Source organism: Mya arenaria, chromosome 5, assembly GCF_026914265.1.
Source record: "Mya arenaria isolate MELC-2E11 chromosome 5, ASM2691426v1".
Lineage (NCBI taxonomy): Eukaryota > Metazoa > Mollusca > Bivalvia > Myida > Myidae > Mya > Mya arenaria.
In genome coordinates this window covers 16,550,930-16,568,402 of record NC_069126.1, presented here as the reverse complement: position 1 = coordinate 16,568,402, position 17,473 = coordinate 16,550,930, and the positions used below count along the sequence as shown (strand labels likewise).

Sequence of the window (17,473 nt, the reverse complement as noted above, 5' to 3'; positions counted from 1 at the left end):
AGAACTTTATTTTAAGATTTTAATGCTTAAAGTGGAATTTGGTCTAAAGATTTCTGTGTAATTTGTAGATGTTAAGTGTTGAATTCCGATATATAGAGTGTATGATAATTCAAGGTGTACTCAAGTGCGGATGTGCGTACAGCCCTGCCCCACGATGCCAACAGGTTTGCGGTGGCCAACAGGGACGTCCGATTGCTGATGAGAGCAACGGAGAAGAACCCTAATGTCCTGCAATGTTGCTCAAGGAAAAGTAAGCAACCTGTCATTCTATAATGTACAAACATGTATTAAAATATAGGATAAGAATATACTCATTGCATTTATTGTCAGTTAGCAGTTTACTGCCAATTCAATTATTAGTTCACTGTTATTTAATTCATTCCTGGCCCCAGTTTCTAATAAAATCTTAAATCCCTTATAACAGGTTCATTACCTAATAATCCTATTGTTTTGGTACAAATTGTGTAATTTTCTCCTTTTAAAGGGTTTGAAAGTTTTAAAGGAAACTGATTGAATAAATCTGATATATATCCTATGCCTGATTTTTTATTTAAATGCATGTTAGCAAACTCGGACAAGAAAACGTGAAATGGGCGGTCAAAAAGTCAATCTCTAATAGGATACGACATATTGATACAACAGGAGGGTAGGCCAGACGGTTTGAGGACAAACAAATTTTAACATTTTGAAATAATCTCTTGCGCACTAAAAATTTTTGAAACTAAAATGAGGTCAAATATGGAAGGTTACAGACAACTATTAAATTGTGACCATCTGAAATTTTAATATTTTTTTCCAAAAACAGATTGTCAGACCTGGGTAGTATGAAGACAATGAGTTTGATTCATCTGATATTGTCAAGCTTAAATAACCGTTAAAACTCCCTATTTTAGACATCCTGACCATTTTGGAGCACACAAACCATAGTTTGGAACACTGTCGCAAGTCACTTCTGAACCATCTTGAGAGACGTAGACAGATTTTCCCGAGATTCTACTTCCTGTCTATGGAGGATGTGTTGCACATTGTCTGCAATGGTGAGTTTAATCACATATAGTGATAATTAAGGATTGATCGCATTTGTATTTGTGTTTATGATGTATGAACACAGTAGGGCACATGAGTGAACTCCATGAGGCGCACTAGCGCTTTTTGGTCATTTGCTCGCTTGCCCTACTGCATTCATACAGTCGATAGGCAAGAAAAATGGGATCAATACATTTTAAATTTTTTATTTATTACTATCCAAAATTAGCAGTATAATCTGCAATTTAGTATTTATTAAATAAGTGTAATTGACAACTTACATTTGTATGAACGAATAGCTGATTTTTGTAACGTCATAATAAATATATCATTGGTTAAATGAGGTCGTGCTAATCAAATCTGAGCGCAATAATGAAATAAACAATGACATCATAACTTCTTGCGTGTTATACAATATGAACATCAAGTTTCACCTATACAAAGGACTGAGCAAATGTTAAAATTCTACTAAATTACATAAAGGTTACAATAATTTTATGATGTATTGGTCATTTCCATTTATAAAATGTTAAATGAGCATAGTTATTACAAATTTTGATATACATTTATACTGCCAGTAACCTTGGTTCAGATTATAGATAAATTAGTTGCACACAGATCGTGTGACACAGATGCATTGTTTTACTTGAAAATGAATTTCTGTCTTAAAACTGGTATTGTTATTTTTAAGATATCTTAGGCTGTAAATATTGTTCTGATTCAATTAAGAGAGCTTTGTAAACCTTTATACAGCCTGTATAACATGGTTTAGCGTTGATGATCAGAAAATAAAACCCCCTTTCAATTTCCCAGGTTATGACCTGAGTCAAGTGAACATGTACATCAACAAGCTGTTTGAGAACATTGGCAGTCTCATCTACGAGGAGACAGAAGACAGTGACAAGTGTAACTTTGTCATCACCGGCGTACATAGCAACCTGGGGGAGAGGCTAGACTTCCAAACAGTAAGAATAAGTCATTTGTTTGAAGCCTTCTGGGCTTATCAGCTTTCAATGTGATTCACCAATCTCTGAAGTCTTCTCTTACTTATATTGGTCATTTAAAGGCAAAATGATCATACTCGTGTAATGCTTGATGTTTATGGCCAGAAGAAAAGTTTCAAGGAATTAAGGGACAAAGTTTGATGTTTGCCGATTTATCTTCCAGTCTGTGTCATGTGATGGGCAGATAGAGACATGGCTGACCAGTTTCCTGGCTGGCCTGAAGGGGGCGCTACAGTTCCAGATGGCCACAGCAATGGGCACGGAGAAACCTGCGCCCAAAACTCGTCAGATCAGGAGTGCAGGCTCGCGTAAAGTTACAGTCCCTGTGAAGGAGAGCCACTCTGCTACTAAGACTAAGGAGAAAGGTGTGATTGCTAGACTCATTTTTGACAAGAGCAGGATATATGAATTTGATTTAACTAATACTAAGAAATGTTTCTAATATCTATTTTATATGCATACCAAGATTTATCTTCTCAAGAATTGATAGAAAATATAGAAATCATTTGTATAACAGCATTAAATTAGGAAAAAGGCTGATTATACAAATGTTTAAAAATATATTTTTTTGCTTAAAAAGTTACAAAAGTCAATTACATAAACTTACGTGTTGGACTTGAAAAAATGTTATTTTAAAGATGAACTGTTTTATATAAGGACGGAGCAGCAGAGCGGGCAGCCTTGCTGGCAGTCTTGCAGGAAGTCTGGATGGCAGAGGTCAACCAAAGGCCAAAGAACGCAAGGAGGGGAGCAGACCACAATCAGTGACGGAACAGATATTCTCTGATGGGAATGATGACCCCAAAAGTTCATGGACACTGGATCACGTAACAGAGATCGTGTACCTTGCGACACATGTGCAGATGCTGGAACAGGTGGAAACAGCGCTCGTGGAGTTTGGCGAGGGCAAGGATGATGCACTGAAGGTAGACTCAACTTAGGGATGAAAATTCATACATTTGTGTCTCTCTTGTTTACAAGTGCTGCTATGTTATGAAAAAAGCATAAATATGGTTATGTTTCATGTAACATTCACAGGATAGAATAGTCTGTATGGGGATCGGTATTCCTTTGTTTTCATGGCATCATGAATAAATAAGTACATAGGTCAATAAATAAGTTACAATCACAACATTTACTTGTTTAAGATTTCCGTCATTGTAATGATTCTAATAACAAACCAAACAGTAAGCTTATCATATCACTTTACAAATAGAACTGGCACATTTAAGTTGATCATATCACTTTATAAATAGAAGTGGCTCAGTTAAGCTGATTATATCACTTTAAAAATAGAAATGGCTCAGTTAAGTTGATCATATAACTTTAAAAATAGAAATGGCTCAGTTAAGCTGATCATATCACTTTATAAATAGAAGTGGCTTAGTTAAGCTGATCATATCACAAATTTAAGGCTCAACACAGCGTAGCTTCTCAAATAACTTTGTGATTGAATTCTTTGTGAACTCATTTGTTAACCAGACATATAGCTTTATGTTCTACTGATCATTTTAGAATGTTCTCAAGAAGATCAATGACAGTATATCAGCCACAACCGTTCTGTTGAAAGGGATTGAAGGAGAGAAAGAGAAGAAGGAGAAGAAAAAGAAACACAGGGATGGAGAGTCGGAACTGCTGGATGATACAAACTCTCTAGCAGGTAATAGTGTGTGATATTGTGTTGAATATTCAGGGGAGTGGTGAAGGGGTTAGGGGGAGAATTGGGGGAGTAAAGAATGAGAAATCCAGGGATGGAGAGTCGGAACTGCTGGATGATACAAACTCCCTAGCAGGTAAAAGTGTTGAATATTCAGGGGGTGGTGAAGGGGGATGGGGGAGAAGTGGGGGAGTAATGAAGGAGAAAGCCAAGGATGGAGAGTCGGAACTGCTGGATGATACCAACTCTTTAGCAGGTAAAAGTGTGTTATATTGTGTTGAATATTCAGGGGGTGGGGGAGTAGTGGAGGGAGTAAAGAACGAGAAAGCCAAGGATTGAGAGTCAGAGCCGCTGGATGATACAACGTCATTAGCTGGTAAAAGTGTGTTATAATGTGTGGAATGTTCAGGGAGAGGGAGGGATGGGGGTTAAGGCTGGGTAGAAAAGAACAAAAAAGCCAAAGACTAGGCAATGGAGCTACTGGATGATACACACCTACAAGCAGGTAACTAGTTGTGAACTTGTTTGAAATATTTAGACGTAGCAAAGAATCATTTTGTAATAATATGTTCATGTCAATTTCATATTTCCTACGCACCCTAATGGATATCAAATGTTCTTTTCATTAAGGCTATGTGCCAAACCTGGTATAGTCAAGTTCAAGGTACAGAGTTGGGGGCTTTAGCGTTTATTTTGTGTCTGTATTTCTACTGTAATTCTAATATGGTTGGAGAATTAGCTGTTGTCAATTGGCATCTAAAGATGATAATTCTCCATCTGACAGGTGCAGGTACCGGGGTAAGGAGCAGTAATGCACCGTCCCTGGGGGCCTCAAGGAAGGGCTCTATGTTTGACATCACTGGCATGGACACCACCCACTCACCCATACCAGAGGAGGACGGGCCATTAGACCAATGTAAATAATCACTGGTTTGCTTCTAGACTAGTTTGTAGTTTGAACTTTTTGTTTTGTGTCTAATGTATCTGGCTGTTTTAATTATTCATATTATTATGAAGAAGTCACTGGTTTGCTGGTCGACTACTTTGCTGTATGAACATAAAGGTTCACAAACAGTCTCTAGTCTAGACTCAGACCCAGAAAAGTACTTTTATCAAATTACAAAAAATCATCTTCATTCCATTCGTGTCAAAAATAAATGCAAACAATCAGACAATTTCAAACATTAATAAAAATAGGCAAATATCATCATAACTCAACTAGAAGGAAAGTTAAAGGAAAAGAAGATTTGCTGTTTTGCCACTTGAGTCTGAACTCAAACTTGAGACTGTTCGTAATTATGGCCCAAGGATGAATATAGCACAATTTAGGACTACAAAAACATATTTTAAGCCTATTGATAAAAACTTTATTTATATATAAACTACCTTTCTCTTCACAGCCCTGGTGGAGCCTACCACTATGGAACCAATAGACACCATGAACTTGGCCGCCATGTCACTGCCCCCGATGAAGAAGGACGAGGAGGAAGAGGCTAAGATCGCGCAGGAGGTTGCGAAACTGGAGACAACTGAGATGAGACTCATGCTGTTCCCTTCACAGATACACAAACTGTCCTGCCTACTGGCACTCCTGGCTCACCTCAGGTAAATTTGAGAAGCATATAAATGTTTGAAACTTCATTATTATACCTCACTCCTTTTATTTCCTATACAATGTATAGTAAACTTTAGCAGGTAACAATTTTCATTGTTTTCCCGTACTGATACTCGCTTGCGCACTTTTACCCGCTGATGTCATAGTACCTTGTGATATGGGGTTTACCTTCTACTGTTTCATCTGTGCCATTAAGCCGCTTTTAGACGATAATGGCGAGGTTCCCAACAATTTGTTGGTATAGTAAAATGAATAGAGGAACATTGCATCTCATTAATCCTCAACAAACACTCTCTGTCGACAGTGTTGTCTTTACTTGACAAGGTGCACTGTTCCCGTCAAGGGAGGCAAAATATATATAATATTCAGCAGTATTGTGTCATGTTTTCCCCTCACAAACTGTAGCCTGTTATGGCTCTCCAGACACACCCAGCCGAGAATTTGATGTATTTATAAGGGCATATATACAGAAGTCATGTCACTGTATTGAGTTTTTAGCGCAATTTCTCTTGTAATCTTAGCTCACATTAGATAAGTTGTTTTACAATTTTAGTCCTTGAGTACATTTTGAGGTTGCTGTTACTGAAAATAAAAATAAAAATTCTCAAAAACTCTTGCTACCTTCTGTTTCCAGGGACTATGTAGCAAGACTGCTCACCCTTGATTCACCATCCCCCATCAACAGCCTGGAGTGGCGCTCCCATCTACAGTACAAGTTCAATAAGGACAACAAGGCAGTAACTGTCAAGGTATGTCATTGTAGGGACTTACAATTATTGTTGGGACTTACAGTCTACGGGCAAACAGTGCTCTAAATTAGCACAAGCCTGCAAGCACTGGACTGGTAAAATACTTTTTGGGCTTGTTTAAATTTTGCACTTTTATTGAAGGGCTTGTTGACAATTTCGTACCAAAGCACGATTGTAAGCTTTGAGCTTGTTCATTCAAGAGTCTTACTTCTATGACTGGTCTATGTTACAGACAGGTTAGTGGGAATTTTTTTTTATTAGAAATAGGGAATTAAGACACAAGGCTGTCTAAAATTAAAGAACAATTAGAGTTTTGAAATACATTACTTAAATCTGCCAATCAAGGTTAAATAAGATTTGCCTATCAAGACTTTCTCTTAATCAATATCAATTTGTATGCTATCAAATATCCAATATCTTAATTAAAGCATTTTTAAAAAGTTTTTTTAAACCAAACTCCTTTCAGACCTTGGATGTCAACATGGAGTATGGTTACGAGTACCTGGGCTCAAGCCCGCGTGAGGTGATCACACCCCAGACAGAGAGGTCGTTTGTGGCTCTCACCCAGGCCATCAATGCATACATGGGCACCATGTGTGTAGGACCCATTGTAAGTATTATCTAGTGATATCTAGTTGTTGGTATTTAGTAAGGCAAATATAGATTGGATAATTGTTTGTTTCAGTGTAACACTGATTTTTCAGCTCATGAGAACCAAAGTGGCACCACTACCCTCGTGATTGATAATATTCTCGAACACTGAAGCACTCCTGTATAATTTCAGGAACTGGGGTTGTTGGGGCAGTATAAGTTATTTTGTCTGGGAAAAGAGAAAAATAGGCTAATGACATTACTAGTTGTCCGTTAATGTTCCTTGTATAATATATGTATACCTGAGTCATATCTATAAATATTTTAATAAGAAATTTGATGATATTTAAAAAATCAAATATAAAATATCACACAAACATGTTCTGTTTTTCATTTTTTTGTTATATCTTAATGTTTTGGCATAACGCCTTCATAGGTAAAAGAAAAAATCATAGACAGGAAGTCAAACTGTTTTAATTATAGCATGTCATTTAGCAGCAAAACAAATGCCAAAGAAACGGGGATATGTTATAGAGATATACATATGTGCATATTTGTATTAGGGATCACAAGTGAGACAAAAGCCTGTAGTAATTGTGTAATAAAAACATAATAATAGGCAATCATTGTTAATTATGACAAATATGTGACTGTATGATCTATCATATTAGAAGTTTATTATTGAGACCATATTTATTCTTTTTTAATCAAAGAATGTTAACACATTCACTTAAAAATCCTTTTCAGGACAGTGGAAAGTTTGAGCTTGTTCAGGAGTTGAGTTACAGTTTCGGCCATGCCATTTACAAGTTCAACTGTACCAAATCCATGGATTACTGTGGCCTACAGGACATATTCCGTGGAATGGCATCGACAGGCTGCTGGATAGCATTCAATAACCTCAACTGCTTAAACCCATCCGTCCTAAGTGTGTTTGCTCAGCTGATGTCCACAGTCCTAGAGGCTCTACGGGCTGGCAAGGCAGTTGTGCAGTTACAATCGGACGATATTCAACTCAACCCCACAGGGGGGTGTTTTGCCTTTGTTGACAGTTGTATGCCCGTGAAGGCAACCAACCCGGACAAACTGCTGATATTCCCAGCAGTGACAGCAACTCTACCAGACTATGTAATGAGACAGTTTAGGGTCATCTCAGTGGCCAGGCCAGACCTGAAACTCTGTCTGGAGGTCATGCTCTTCAGTCAAGGTGAGAACAACCTTTCATTTAAAATAATCTTAATTTTGACAACTATTACTGAATGGTTTTCCTTCAATTTTCAGATTATAATGAATGCTTTGGGATTGGTTCACTTAGAATTCTAAATGGTTATAAATCCCTTCAAAATTTCGGGGGGGGGGGGGCTGTATTCTAACAACCTAAGATTTAACTAAATTTTAAGATTAGCGTCCAAATCTTTTGATTGGACTGTAAAAATAAGTGGCCAATGGGGTCAATTGATTCAGTGAGGCATTTCTGAGGATAAGGATAAGAATTATATTGAAATGGTCCCAGGTCATAAGGTCATATAAGAGAAATGTTGTAGTTGTTTTAACCAAAGAAGAAAAAAAATAAAATTAAACATTCCTTTGATGCAACCATAGCAATTTTTTATTATCCAGAAGTGTTCGTAAGTTGTTAAAAAATATATTGGAACTTGATTCGCGCAGGGTTTATCAATGGTTCTGAGCTTGCTGAGAAGACCATGTGTCTGAGGGAACTATCCTGTAAACTGCTGGGTACCAACACGTTCATCACAGAAAACCTAGCTCTCGGTACGTTCATCTTTTGATACACATGTAGTTGATATAGTCAGAAATAAATGAAATGCTTTTATATTTAGTTCCCAAAAATTTACTAGATATTAGTTCTTAAAAGTCCTTAAATTTGTTTGTTTTGCTATTTTTTTATGTAGCTTTAGATTTTATATACATTGAAAGAATATTAAAAAGAATTTTCATTCTGCCTAAATCTCAATTATACCTCAGTTTTCTGACAGCTTAATGATAATGCCAATAGTTAAACCTGGGCTGCCATACACCGTGTTGTTCACTAAGTTTTTTCATCAGAATTTATTTTTTGAATATTATTATATTCTATTAAAATGTACAATAATGCATAATTATATAAATTATGTACAAAAATGCAAATTTAATTAATTATATTATCTGTTTATTAATGAGCGTACAAATTTCATGTACAGCATTGTTTGTGTACGGCATATATACATAATTAAATTGACTGTAAAAGCAACATTTAAAACTTAAGATATTTCTTCATCATTAAGAAGTAAACGATCAAATGTTTGCCTTTATAAATTAAACATATAAAAGAATTGCTTAAAACAATAAAAAACATTGTGTGAACGAAGAGTACGGTTGTGTGAATGCTGGCCCAGGGTTTTAGTAATTGCCCTATCATAACTTTTCCAAATGATAACTGTTCTTTCCCTTCATTTCGATAATTTTTTCTCAACTTTTGTAAATTATCATATTTAACTGCATGTATTTAGAATATTTCTCTATTAGGACAATTCTTCTTTAATAACTAAATAACTATGATTATACTCATACTATTTTATGTGACTATTTTACAGCATAACTATATAGTTTATGTAGAGTATTATTGACATGATTAACCATTGTTTCTACAGAGAATGCATGGACTGGTAAACTAGTTTTCTTCTTTATTACCTGTTTCTTCCAGTTGACTGGTTCACCAAGAAAAGTTTGTGATGTTTCTTTTAGTTATGTGTCCTATCATCAGCAATTATTACATAAACGTCTTTAAAATACTGAAAATTTGACGATTGTTGCTATGAACATATATATGGGTAAATTGATGCATGTTATTAAAATACGGATTAAAAAATGCTAGATTGAAGTAAAGTGGAGATGACTGGTACATAACTTGAGAGATATCACCTTTCTTTGGTGGAAATTGTTACTCACAAGAGTAAAGAAAACAATAAAAAATACCCTAAAAAATCTTGGGATAGATATAATATACTGTTTCAGGAAAGATTTAGATATAATTGTTATCTGTGTATTTAAATGTGCTATAATCTCACATTGTGTTATTCATTTTGCTAATGTCACTCCAATGTTCTGACTGTAATCACATATTCAATGTTCCTTAACACCACTGAGTTCATTATTAATGTTGTATAATGTTTTTTGTCCCTAATTATAATCATGAACCTTAATGTTTTGTAAACAATTATGTATACGTTAATGTTTCAATATATCCCATATGGCAGTACTACGTTATGTTGAAGGGACTCGCTCATGTTTTGTATAATGCACTCTTTTTTTTTAAAGACGAAATAAAGAGTGACAAATCATTAGGATTGTTAAAGCAAAGATACTGACTGCTGGAACCCTTCAACAATTGTTGATATATGCTCAAATATTGTCTTTGAAGTCCAAGATTTTGAATAGCTTAAAGAAACACTTTTCAACAAAAGGCTTAAAGGTTAAATAATTCCTCAATTTATGTAACTTTTCTTGTGGGCGAAGGTTTTGTTGTCTGAAGTTTTCTATAAAAAAAATTACTGGAGGGGGGTGGGTTTGCTCCCAAATTAAACAAATAGTGTTTTTTTTAACTTATTTATAATATATAATTATTTTTTTCTGCAATTTAGGTGGGAAAAATTTAAATAATTATAATATTAGTGTTTTTCGATGCATTTCTGTGAAAAAACAATTTGGTCCCAAAACATGAGTTAGTCCCATTAAAGAAGGCTGGTACTGACCATAGCAGAATATCTTTGCATGCCCAGCAATGGAAAAAAAAATCTGTCTGAACATGTTGCATGAATGGTTTTAGGAAGCCTGTCTGAGGTTTAAGAGACTTTTGCTTTGCATGTGAAGAGAATTTTTATCATTTGCATGTGGTATATCATTACAAGAGCAATATTTGCTCAGAGTTGGTAACTTGAACCTAAGTTCTGTTTGTGCCATTGAAAACAACCATGTAGCTTTTCAAAAGATGTGTTTGTCAAATGCTTTTAACTGTCATTTAAAATCATACATGACATATTCGGTGATATCTGCAGTGAGTCTTGTGGCAAGTTTCAAATGTAGAATGTGAGTGTGTTTATTTTCAGAATAATTTAAGGTACCCGAGTCAGCATTTTATGATAAAAATGAAAAACAAATGTTAAAAGCATGCTATTAACAAAATGCATTGAGTTCATGCTTGTTCTAATAATTTATTTACACAGTTAACATTGTAATGACCATAAAGCTCCATCTTGTCAAATATAAGTGAACCAAAGGAGTGGAAGGAGATCAAATATTTTATTTTTTTTGTGATTAAAGGCGTGGACATCTCAGCCGGGTTCAATGGTTGGAGCCTCAAGACATTAAAGGGCGTTGTGGCGGAGGCCGGTGCTCACTTGGAGCAGCTTAGTGCCGAACTCAGCGAGGATGGTAAGCAAGAAAAAGATGGTGGTTTGTACTCAATGTCCCCTGTGCTGCAGCACTGTGGGTGGGCAGAGGGTGGGATCAATGTCTGCTGTGTTTTTGGCACAGTGGGTGGGGTGGGGTCATTGTCCGCTGTGTTGCCACATTGTGGTTGGGCAGGGATGGGGTCATTGTCTGCTGTGTTGCAGCACAGTGGGTGGGCAGGGTGGTGGTCAATGTCTGCTGCATGTGTTGCAGCACAGTGGGTGGGCAGGGTGGTGGTCAATGTCTGCTGCATGTGTTGCAGCACAGTGGGTGCGCAGGGTGGTGGTCAATGTCTGCTGTGTTTTTGGCACAGTGGATGGGGTGGGGTCATTGTCCGCTGTGTTGCCACATCGTGGTTGGGCAGGGATGGGGTCATTGTCTTCTGTGTTGCAGCACAGTGGGTGCGCAGGGTGGTGGTCAATGTCTGCTGCATGTGTTGTGGCACATTGGGTGGTTAGTATATGCTCAATGTCTGTGTTGTTGCAGCACAGTGTTTTTTTTAAGGTTATGTTTCCAAATTTAACAAGGTCAATATTTTGTGGGAAATGAACTGCACATGAAGTGAGCTAGCATGTTAGAAATATCCCAAACTGCCTGAACTATTGTATGCTCTCTATGATTAACGCTCTATATTGTACTCAATGAAGTTTCACTCCTAAAAGTCTAAATAAACTTTATTGACTTATACTGTATCTAGGCATTTAAAAATAAATAAATATATGTATGTTAACAAATTATATATTTATAATGCACTACATATTATGCAGTTGTTTTATAATTACTATGCAATGCATTAATGTTAACAAGATCCCCCACCCACTCACACACTTAAACTGACCTTGTGTTGCATGTTTCACCTTGCCCTTTGACCTTGCACGATTCACCCCTAAACTAGGTGACACGGGAGATGGGGGGAGTGTGGAAGAGGATGAGGAAGAAGAGGAGGCAAAAGAAATGGAGGACAACCCAGGTAAAAGGGTGAAAAGTTACTGGAAATTGAACTCAGTGAAAATATCACAGTTGCTTCTAGGGCTGCATTAGTTTATACCAGTTTAAGCTTGTCTAATTTTCTAAGAGAAATAATTTAGTTATTGTCATAGCCTTGGCATCATTGTTGTGAAATTTTTTTACCATGGCTATAACTCAAAAACTTTTCAAACTTGGTACACATGTTGCCACCAGAGACAATACGCACATGTACATCAAGACTTACAACATTAGCTTTTAAGAAGTGTCGACTTATGCCCCTTAGACTGAAAAACAACAGACATGTGTTGGCGTTCGCTCCACAGAGCTGTTGCTTTAGCTGGATTATAAAGCACGCTATATGCTGATAGGAATCACTTTAGGGTCTGTTTTGGGGGTAGAAACCTGTACAATCGTCTGATAGGGTGAGGATCTAACCCTCGACTTCTACTGTGTTAAAAAAATACCTATACCAGACTAAACAGACCTAAAAGGCTTAGGCAAATTTGTGAATATTGGTTGATAGAATAGGTGACTTATATGCAGATTATAGCATATTTCGAGAAAATGATGTGGGAGAAAGTTAGTGTGTATACTATAAGGTAAGGCTATGCACAATTTGCCTTTTCTCAAACTCTAATTAACACCACACTGGGTTTGAATCAAAGAACTTTGTAAAGAAATAGTCATGAATTGGAAAACTGCTCTTTAGTTTTTTCAGTTTTGATCCGTCATGCTGTAAAACCTCAATTCTATTGCATTAACATCAAGTTGTATTTCTAATATGATACTACACCCTTCATAATACACCCCGTAATATTCATGTTTACAATCCAAGTTTTTGTTCAGTTCTAACCTACAATTATATGCATTGCAATATATGTAAAATAAAATCTTCACAAGTATGGTTTCAGATCATTCATTTTCATACACTTTAATGTGAAGTTAATACCAGGCCCCAGTTTCACAAAAATATTAAAGTACTTACTCAATAACTTACAGTCTGACATGGTTCAAAGTCTAATATATTCTTACTCTGTTAGAATCGATTTTCCACATGAATTATGTTGATATGAATGTTTGGCCAACAATTTAAAGAAACATATATTCTTCAGAATGTACTCTAAATTTAAGTTGAACTTATCTGTTGTTTGTTTTCTTATTTCATGATCTTATTAATAATGTAATACACACAAATTTCGCTGAAATTAAAACAAGAAAATAAAAAAAAATCAATGTTGAAATAACCAGATTTAATTTCCTTTCCATAAATATTATATACAGGATTTAAATAATGTACTCATTGATTAAGTACTGGAAATTTTTCGAGGGAACTTGGGCCTGAAGGTGATACCAAACCACCATTGTATATTTAAATGCTTCTTGTTACCTGACACAATTAACCCCGAAATATGACTAATTTACCTGATTTTTTTCACCAGCTGAGAAGCTTCTTGAAGGTGGGAAGACGTTGATGCTGGAAGAAAAGTCTGTCGTGATTGCGCTGCGTGACACGTTCCTGCCACGCATGGTCGGGCGTGATGCGAGCGTGTTCACAACCCTCCTCATGGATGTTTGGCCAAATGTTGACATTCCAATGGTGTTTGGCGGTGACGAGGATTTGATGGAGAAGTTGCCTGAGAGTAACTCACGACTGAGCTCTAAAAGCTCTAGCAGAGCTAGGACAGCCAAGAGTCAGAGCTCGACCAAATCTATGAAAGGTAAATTTAATGTCTTTTTTTGTGTGTATTCTGTGTGTTGTAATTTATTAACTGTTTAAATGTATGGTAACTTATATTGTTCTAACAAAATGGTATATCAGTGTATCTCTTGAATGGGGTTTAAATGCTTTTATATGTGTATATATATATATATATATATATATATATTCATGTATGATTATGTACCGTTGAATGCCGTAACCCGTTTTTTGTTGTTGTTCTTTAACCGTAACGCTAATTTGCATGGATGTTTGCGTGTAAGAGAGCTTATTCTTTAATTTTTTGAAGAAGGAATGAAGATATATTTTAAAACTGATCTTACTTGAATTTCAAAAGATGCCATGCAATACATGTTACAACAAAGGAAAAAAAGTGTTATCTATGGCAAGTATTATAATATATGTGATCTGTATGTGATTTGCTACCGTATAGTGCATGTATATAACACACTGATTATCTCCATTGAACAGTTGCTTCATAATTCCCTTCAATTATAATATACACAAAACATGCATGGATATACTCAATGATAGCAAAACAATGTTAAAAATCCACTTGAGTACCATTTGACCTATCTATATATTTTTAAAGGCCAAAAAAATAAAATTGATTTCACTGCAAATATGTTTTACTAAAGGGTAGGTAGGTCAAATGTAATAATATTTTTTATGTTAAGTTGTAATCAAGAATCAGTTTCAACCTGAAAACCTTCGCCATTTTGTCTGGTTACAATGACGCATCTTTTCTTGGCAAGAAACTACCAAATATTTACCCAAAAAGAAAAATATGGTAATAAAATCCTAATCTGCTGGTGCAAACCAAATTCCCATTGGATGCAAAAAAAAATACACAATACACAAATAAAGTTGAAAGATCGTTGTTAACTTTTAAAACTTGAAATATTTGATTATGTTCTAATGTATCTAAATAAAGCAAGTACAGCTGAAACAGTTGTCTTAAATCTTGTTAGAAATACTGCAGATCAAAAGTGAATTTATTGAATTTCATGAGCAGTAAAGTTTTGAAAGTTAACAACGATGATGCTAACAACTTTGCTAACTTCAACAAAGTTCTGAACAATCGGCCCATTGTGTGACAGTGGAATGAAATTGGAAGGCTTTGATGTTACGAGCTATGTTTTGTTTGGTTTTATTTTGTATTCTAATATTATTATTCTGTGATGCTTTATATATGTTTTTGTAAGGGCCTGTAGGTTTCAAAACTTGACATTATATTCTTTTGCACATATTCCTTTCTCTCTAATTTCATTTTCATTTCGTGGCACCAATATTTCCAGATAATTATTTCATTGCAAAATGTTATTGTTCTTGTATTATGGTTAATGGTTATTCACATGTATTTACCAAATCAATGGTTTAATGGGACACAGTCGCATAGCTGTTGTTATTTTTGGTAAATAATAACTTATAACCCTTTAACTAGCTAAGTGTTTGTGATTATGTTTTGTCTTCCAATTCACCTGATCAAAATTGACAGCTGACCACTGATTAACCAAAATAAATGTATGGCAGATTTGAAAGAAATGCCATCTGACAAAATATAATTTCAAACACTAATACTTCAGTCTAACCCCATTGGCTTGAACTCCCAAGGACCAGCTAAAATACATTGAGCCTCAGATTCGAGCCAAGCGGGGATGCTTACCTTTAGTATTTAGAAATTGGTCCTTTACCACTTTAAGCCATTGAGGAATTCGAGCCAAGCCAGTTTGAGCCAAAGGGGTTTGACCGTATTGCAAGTTTATGACAAATACTGACTCTTTATCAATGTGTGATTTTGATAGACATGTATCCGGGTATCTATGGCAAGTATCATGTACAAAAGACTACTGCAAACTGAGATGAAAACGAACTTAAAAACTCATTCCATTTTCTGGCACAAAAGAAATTTTATCAAAAAATTATTTCATTTTTATTTGTATTCAATACTGCCTACATCGTTATTTCATTGTTATTATATATGAAAAGTTTACAATGTAACTTAATTCTGATTGAAATAATATATAAAGAAAATGGAATGTATTTTGTTTTATACTTTAGAAGGAAATATAAATGGATTCTATGAAATGTATTACTTTAATATATCTTTAAAACACACTGTTTACTATTTTATATCTATATTCAGCACAGCGTTTCATTTTTCTCCATTCTCAAGCTTTGTACAAGTCTGGTGCAGGCTGAAAGCTTTATTTTGCATTGCAAATTTCCTTTTTAAATGAAAGCAATTTCATTCCAATTTAAATGATGATGATAATTTATACATTTTGATTAAAGAAAGAATTTATGTCAGCAAATAATCTTTGATAAACTACAATCTTGTTGGTTAATTTTCGTACCCTTTATTGCTTAAAATGCCAAATTGTCATCAACAACATTCAGTGCCTGCAGTTCTACCTTCAAACTTTCCACATTCTTACCTTGAAATCTCAACTCAATCAGATCATTTAAAAGAATAAATAAGTTTGCTTATTAATTCTGGGCACCTCAAAACATTGATATTAGTTGATAGTTTTGCAACTCTATTTCTGTATTTGATGTGGGATTGTTAGTAGTTCTACTTAATTGTTTGATAAGTAAAAAAAAATGCAATTGAGTAATAATTTTGTTAATGAAAGATTGTGAGAGTATTTGTGAACTGAAATTTAAAAAAAATAATTATGATTTGCCTAAATTACGCATTTCAATAACCATCGGACCGTTTGTACTATAATTCATGTATAACAGCGGAAAAATAGGTTTTAACATCAACTTTCAGAATCAATCAACCTGAACACCCCTGTCGTGAACATGGCAGCTGGTGACAGATTCACATATATAGACCCAAATCAGAAACAGGTGCTTGAAGACATCCAAGATGCTATCGCCGTGGCAACCGGTGACCTTGGCTTGCTGCCAGGGGTCGCATTCCAGGCCAGGGTTGCTCAACTTGCGCAACTGAATGCTGCCCACCAGACAGTAAGCTGGGTTTTTTTTATATGAAAAAAATATTTATTAATTTAAAGCTGAAACAATACAATTTTGTCAATCAATAAATGAACCAGAAGCATAGAAATTAAAAAGGACTCTTTGTTATTAACCATTCATGCACATTCAATTAAGCCCACATGGATATTTCTGTAAGAAGTCAGTTTTCATTCCTATCTTTCTCCTTCTACTAGATATTTGTGGTGGGGCCGGCGGGATGCGGTAAGAGCGAGTGCATCAAGACATTCGCTGTAGCAGAGCGAGAGAGGGGAAAGACCATCAGTGTGCAGACTGTCTTCTCCAAGGCCGTGGAGTCGGAGGAACTCATGGGGCACTTTGATCTAAAGTCAAAGTAAGGGTCTGCAGTTTTTCTGGTGTATAATAATAAAAAATTGTACCTTTGGATCTTTTTCAGTGTTAATTGCGTAAATTCAATGGCACAAACAGTTTATGTTTTAGCTAAAGAGTTATGGAAGGGTGCTGCGCCCTGTCCTTTTTTGTTAGCACCCTTCGGCCCTTATGGAGACAAGCATGGGCACCATTCTGCATTCATAGAATTAAATGCTTAAGATAAAGAAATAGTTCTTTTTTCTTTTTTTTATCAAAACTTGAATAAATAATCATGAATTCATACAAACATGACATGTTTCGCAGTTGAAACCTTAATATTTATTCAATTAAGCACTATTCCTTACAATTTCTGTGAAATTA

The 17,473-nt window shown here is 35.4% G+C and overlaps 1 protein-coding gene across 8 annotated transcripts in view; it reads left to right on the top strand.

Moving 5' to 3' along the window:
• Positions 1-17,473, top strand: part of LOC128234267 (uncharacterized) — a 108,354-nt gene that overhangs the window by 47,066 nt on the left and 43,815 nt on the right. For 3 of the 8 annotated variants that reach the window (XM_052948399.1, XM_052948398.1, XM_052948395.1), the window contains 19 exons: positions 115-250; positions 894-1,037; positions 1,840-1,991; positions 2,194-2,395; positions 2,688-2,956; positions 3,546-3,690; positions 4,472-4,603; positions 5,088-5,292; positions 5,937-6,051; positions 6,518-6,661; positions 7,390-7,849; positions 8,311-8,415; positions 9,294-9,308; positions 10,963-11,073; positions 11,987-12,061; positions 13,500-13,778; positions 15,583-15,603; positions 16,554-16,753; positions 16,957-17,114. In XM_052948399.1, coding sequence (XP_052804359.1) covers positions 115-250; positions 894-1,037; positions 1,840-1,991; positions 2,194-2,395; positions 2,688-2,956; positions 3,546-3,690; positions 4,472-4,603; positions 5,088-5,292; positions 5,937-6,051; positions 6,518-6,661; positions 7,390-7,849; positions 8,311-8,415; positions 9,294-9,308; positions 10,963-11,073; positions 11,987-12,061; positions 13,500-13,778; positions 15,583-15,603; positions 16,554-16,753; positions 16,957-17,114 — 3,068 coding nt within the window. The remainder of the gene's footprint in view (positions 1-114; positions 251-893; positions 1,038-1,839; positions 1,992-2,193; positions 2,396-2,687; positions 2,957-3,545; positions 3,691-4,471; positions 4,604-5,087; positions 5,293-5,936; positions 6,052-6,517; positions 6,662-7,389; positions 7,850-8,310; positions 8,416-9,293; positions 9,309-10,962; positions 11,074-11,986; positions 12,062-13,499; positions 13,779-15,582; positions 15,604-16,553; positions 16,754-16,956; positions 17,115-17,473) is intronic. The other 5 variants (XM_052948401.1, XM_052948400.1, XM_052948397.1 and 2 more) reach the window with 4 other exon arrangements.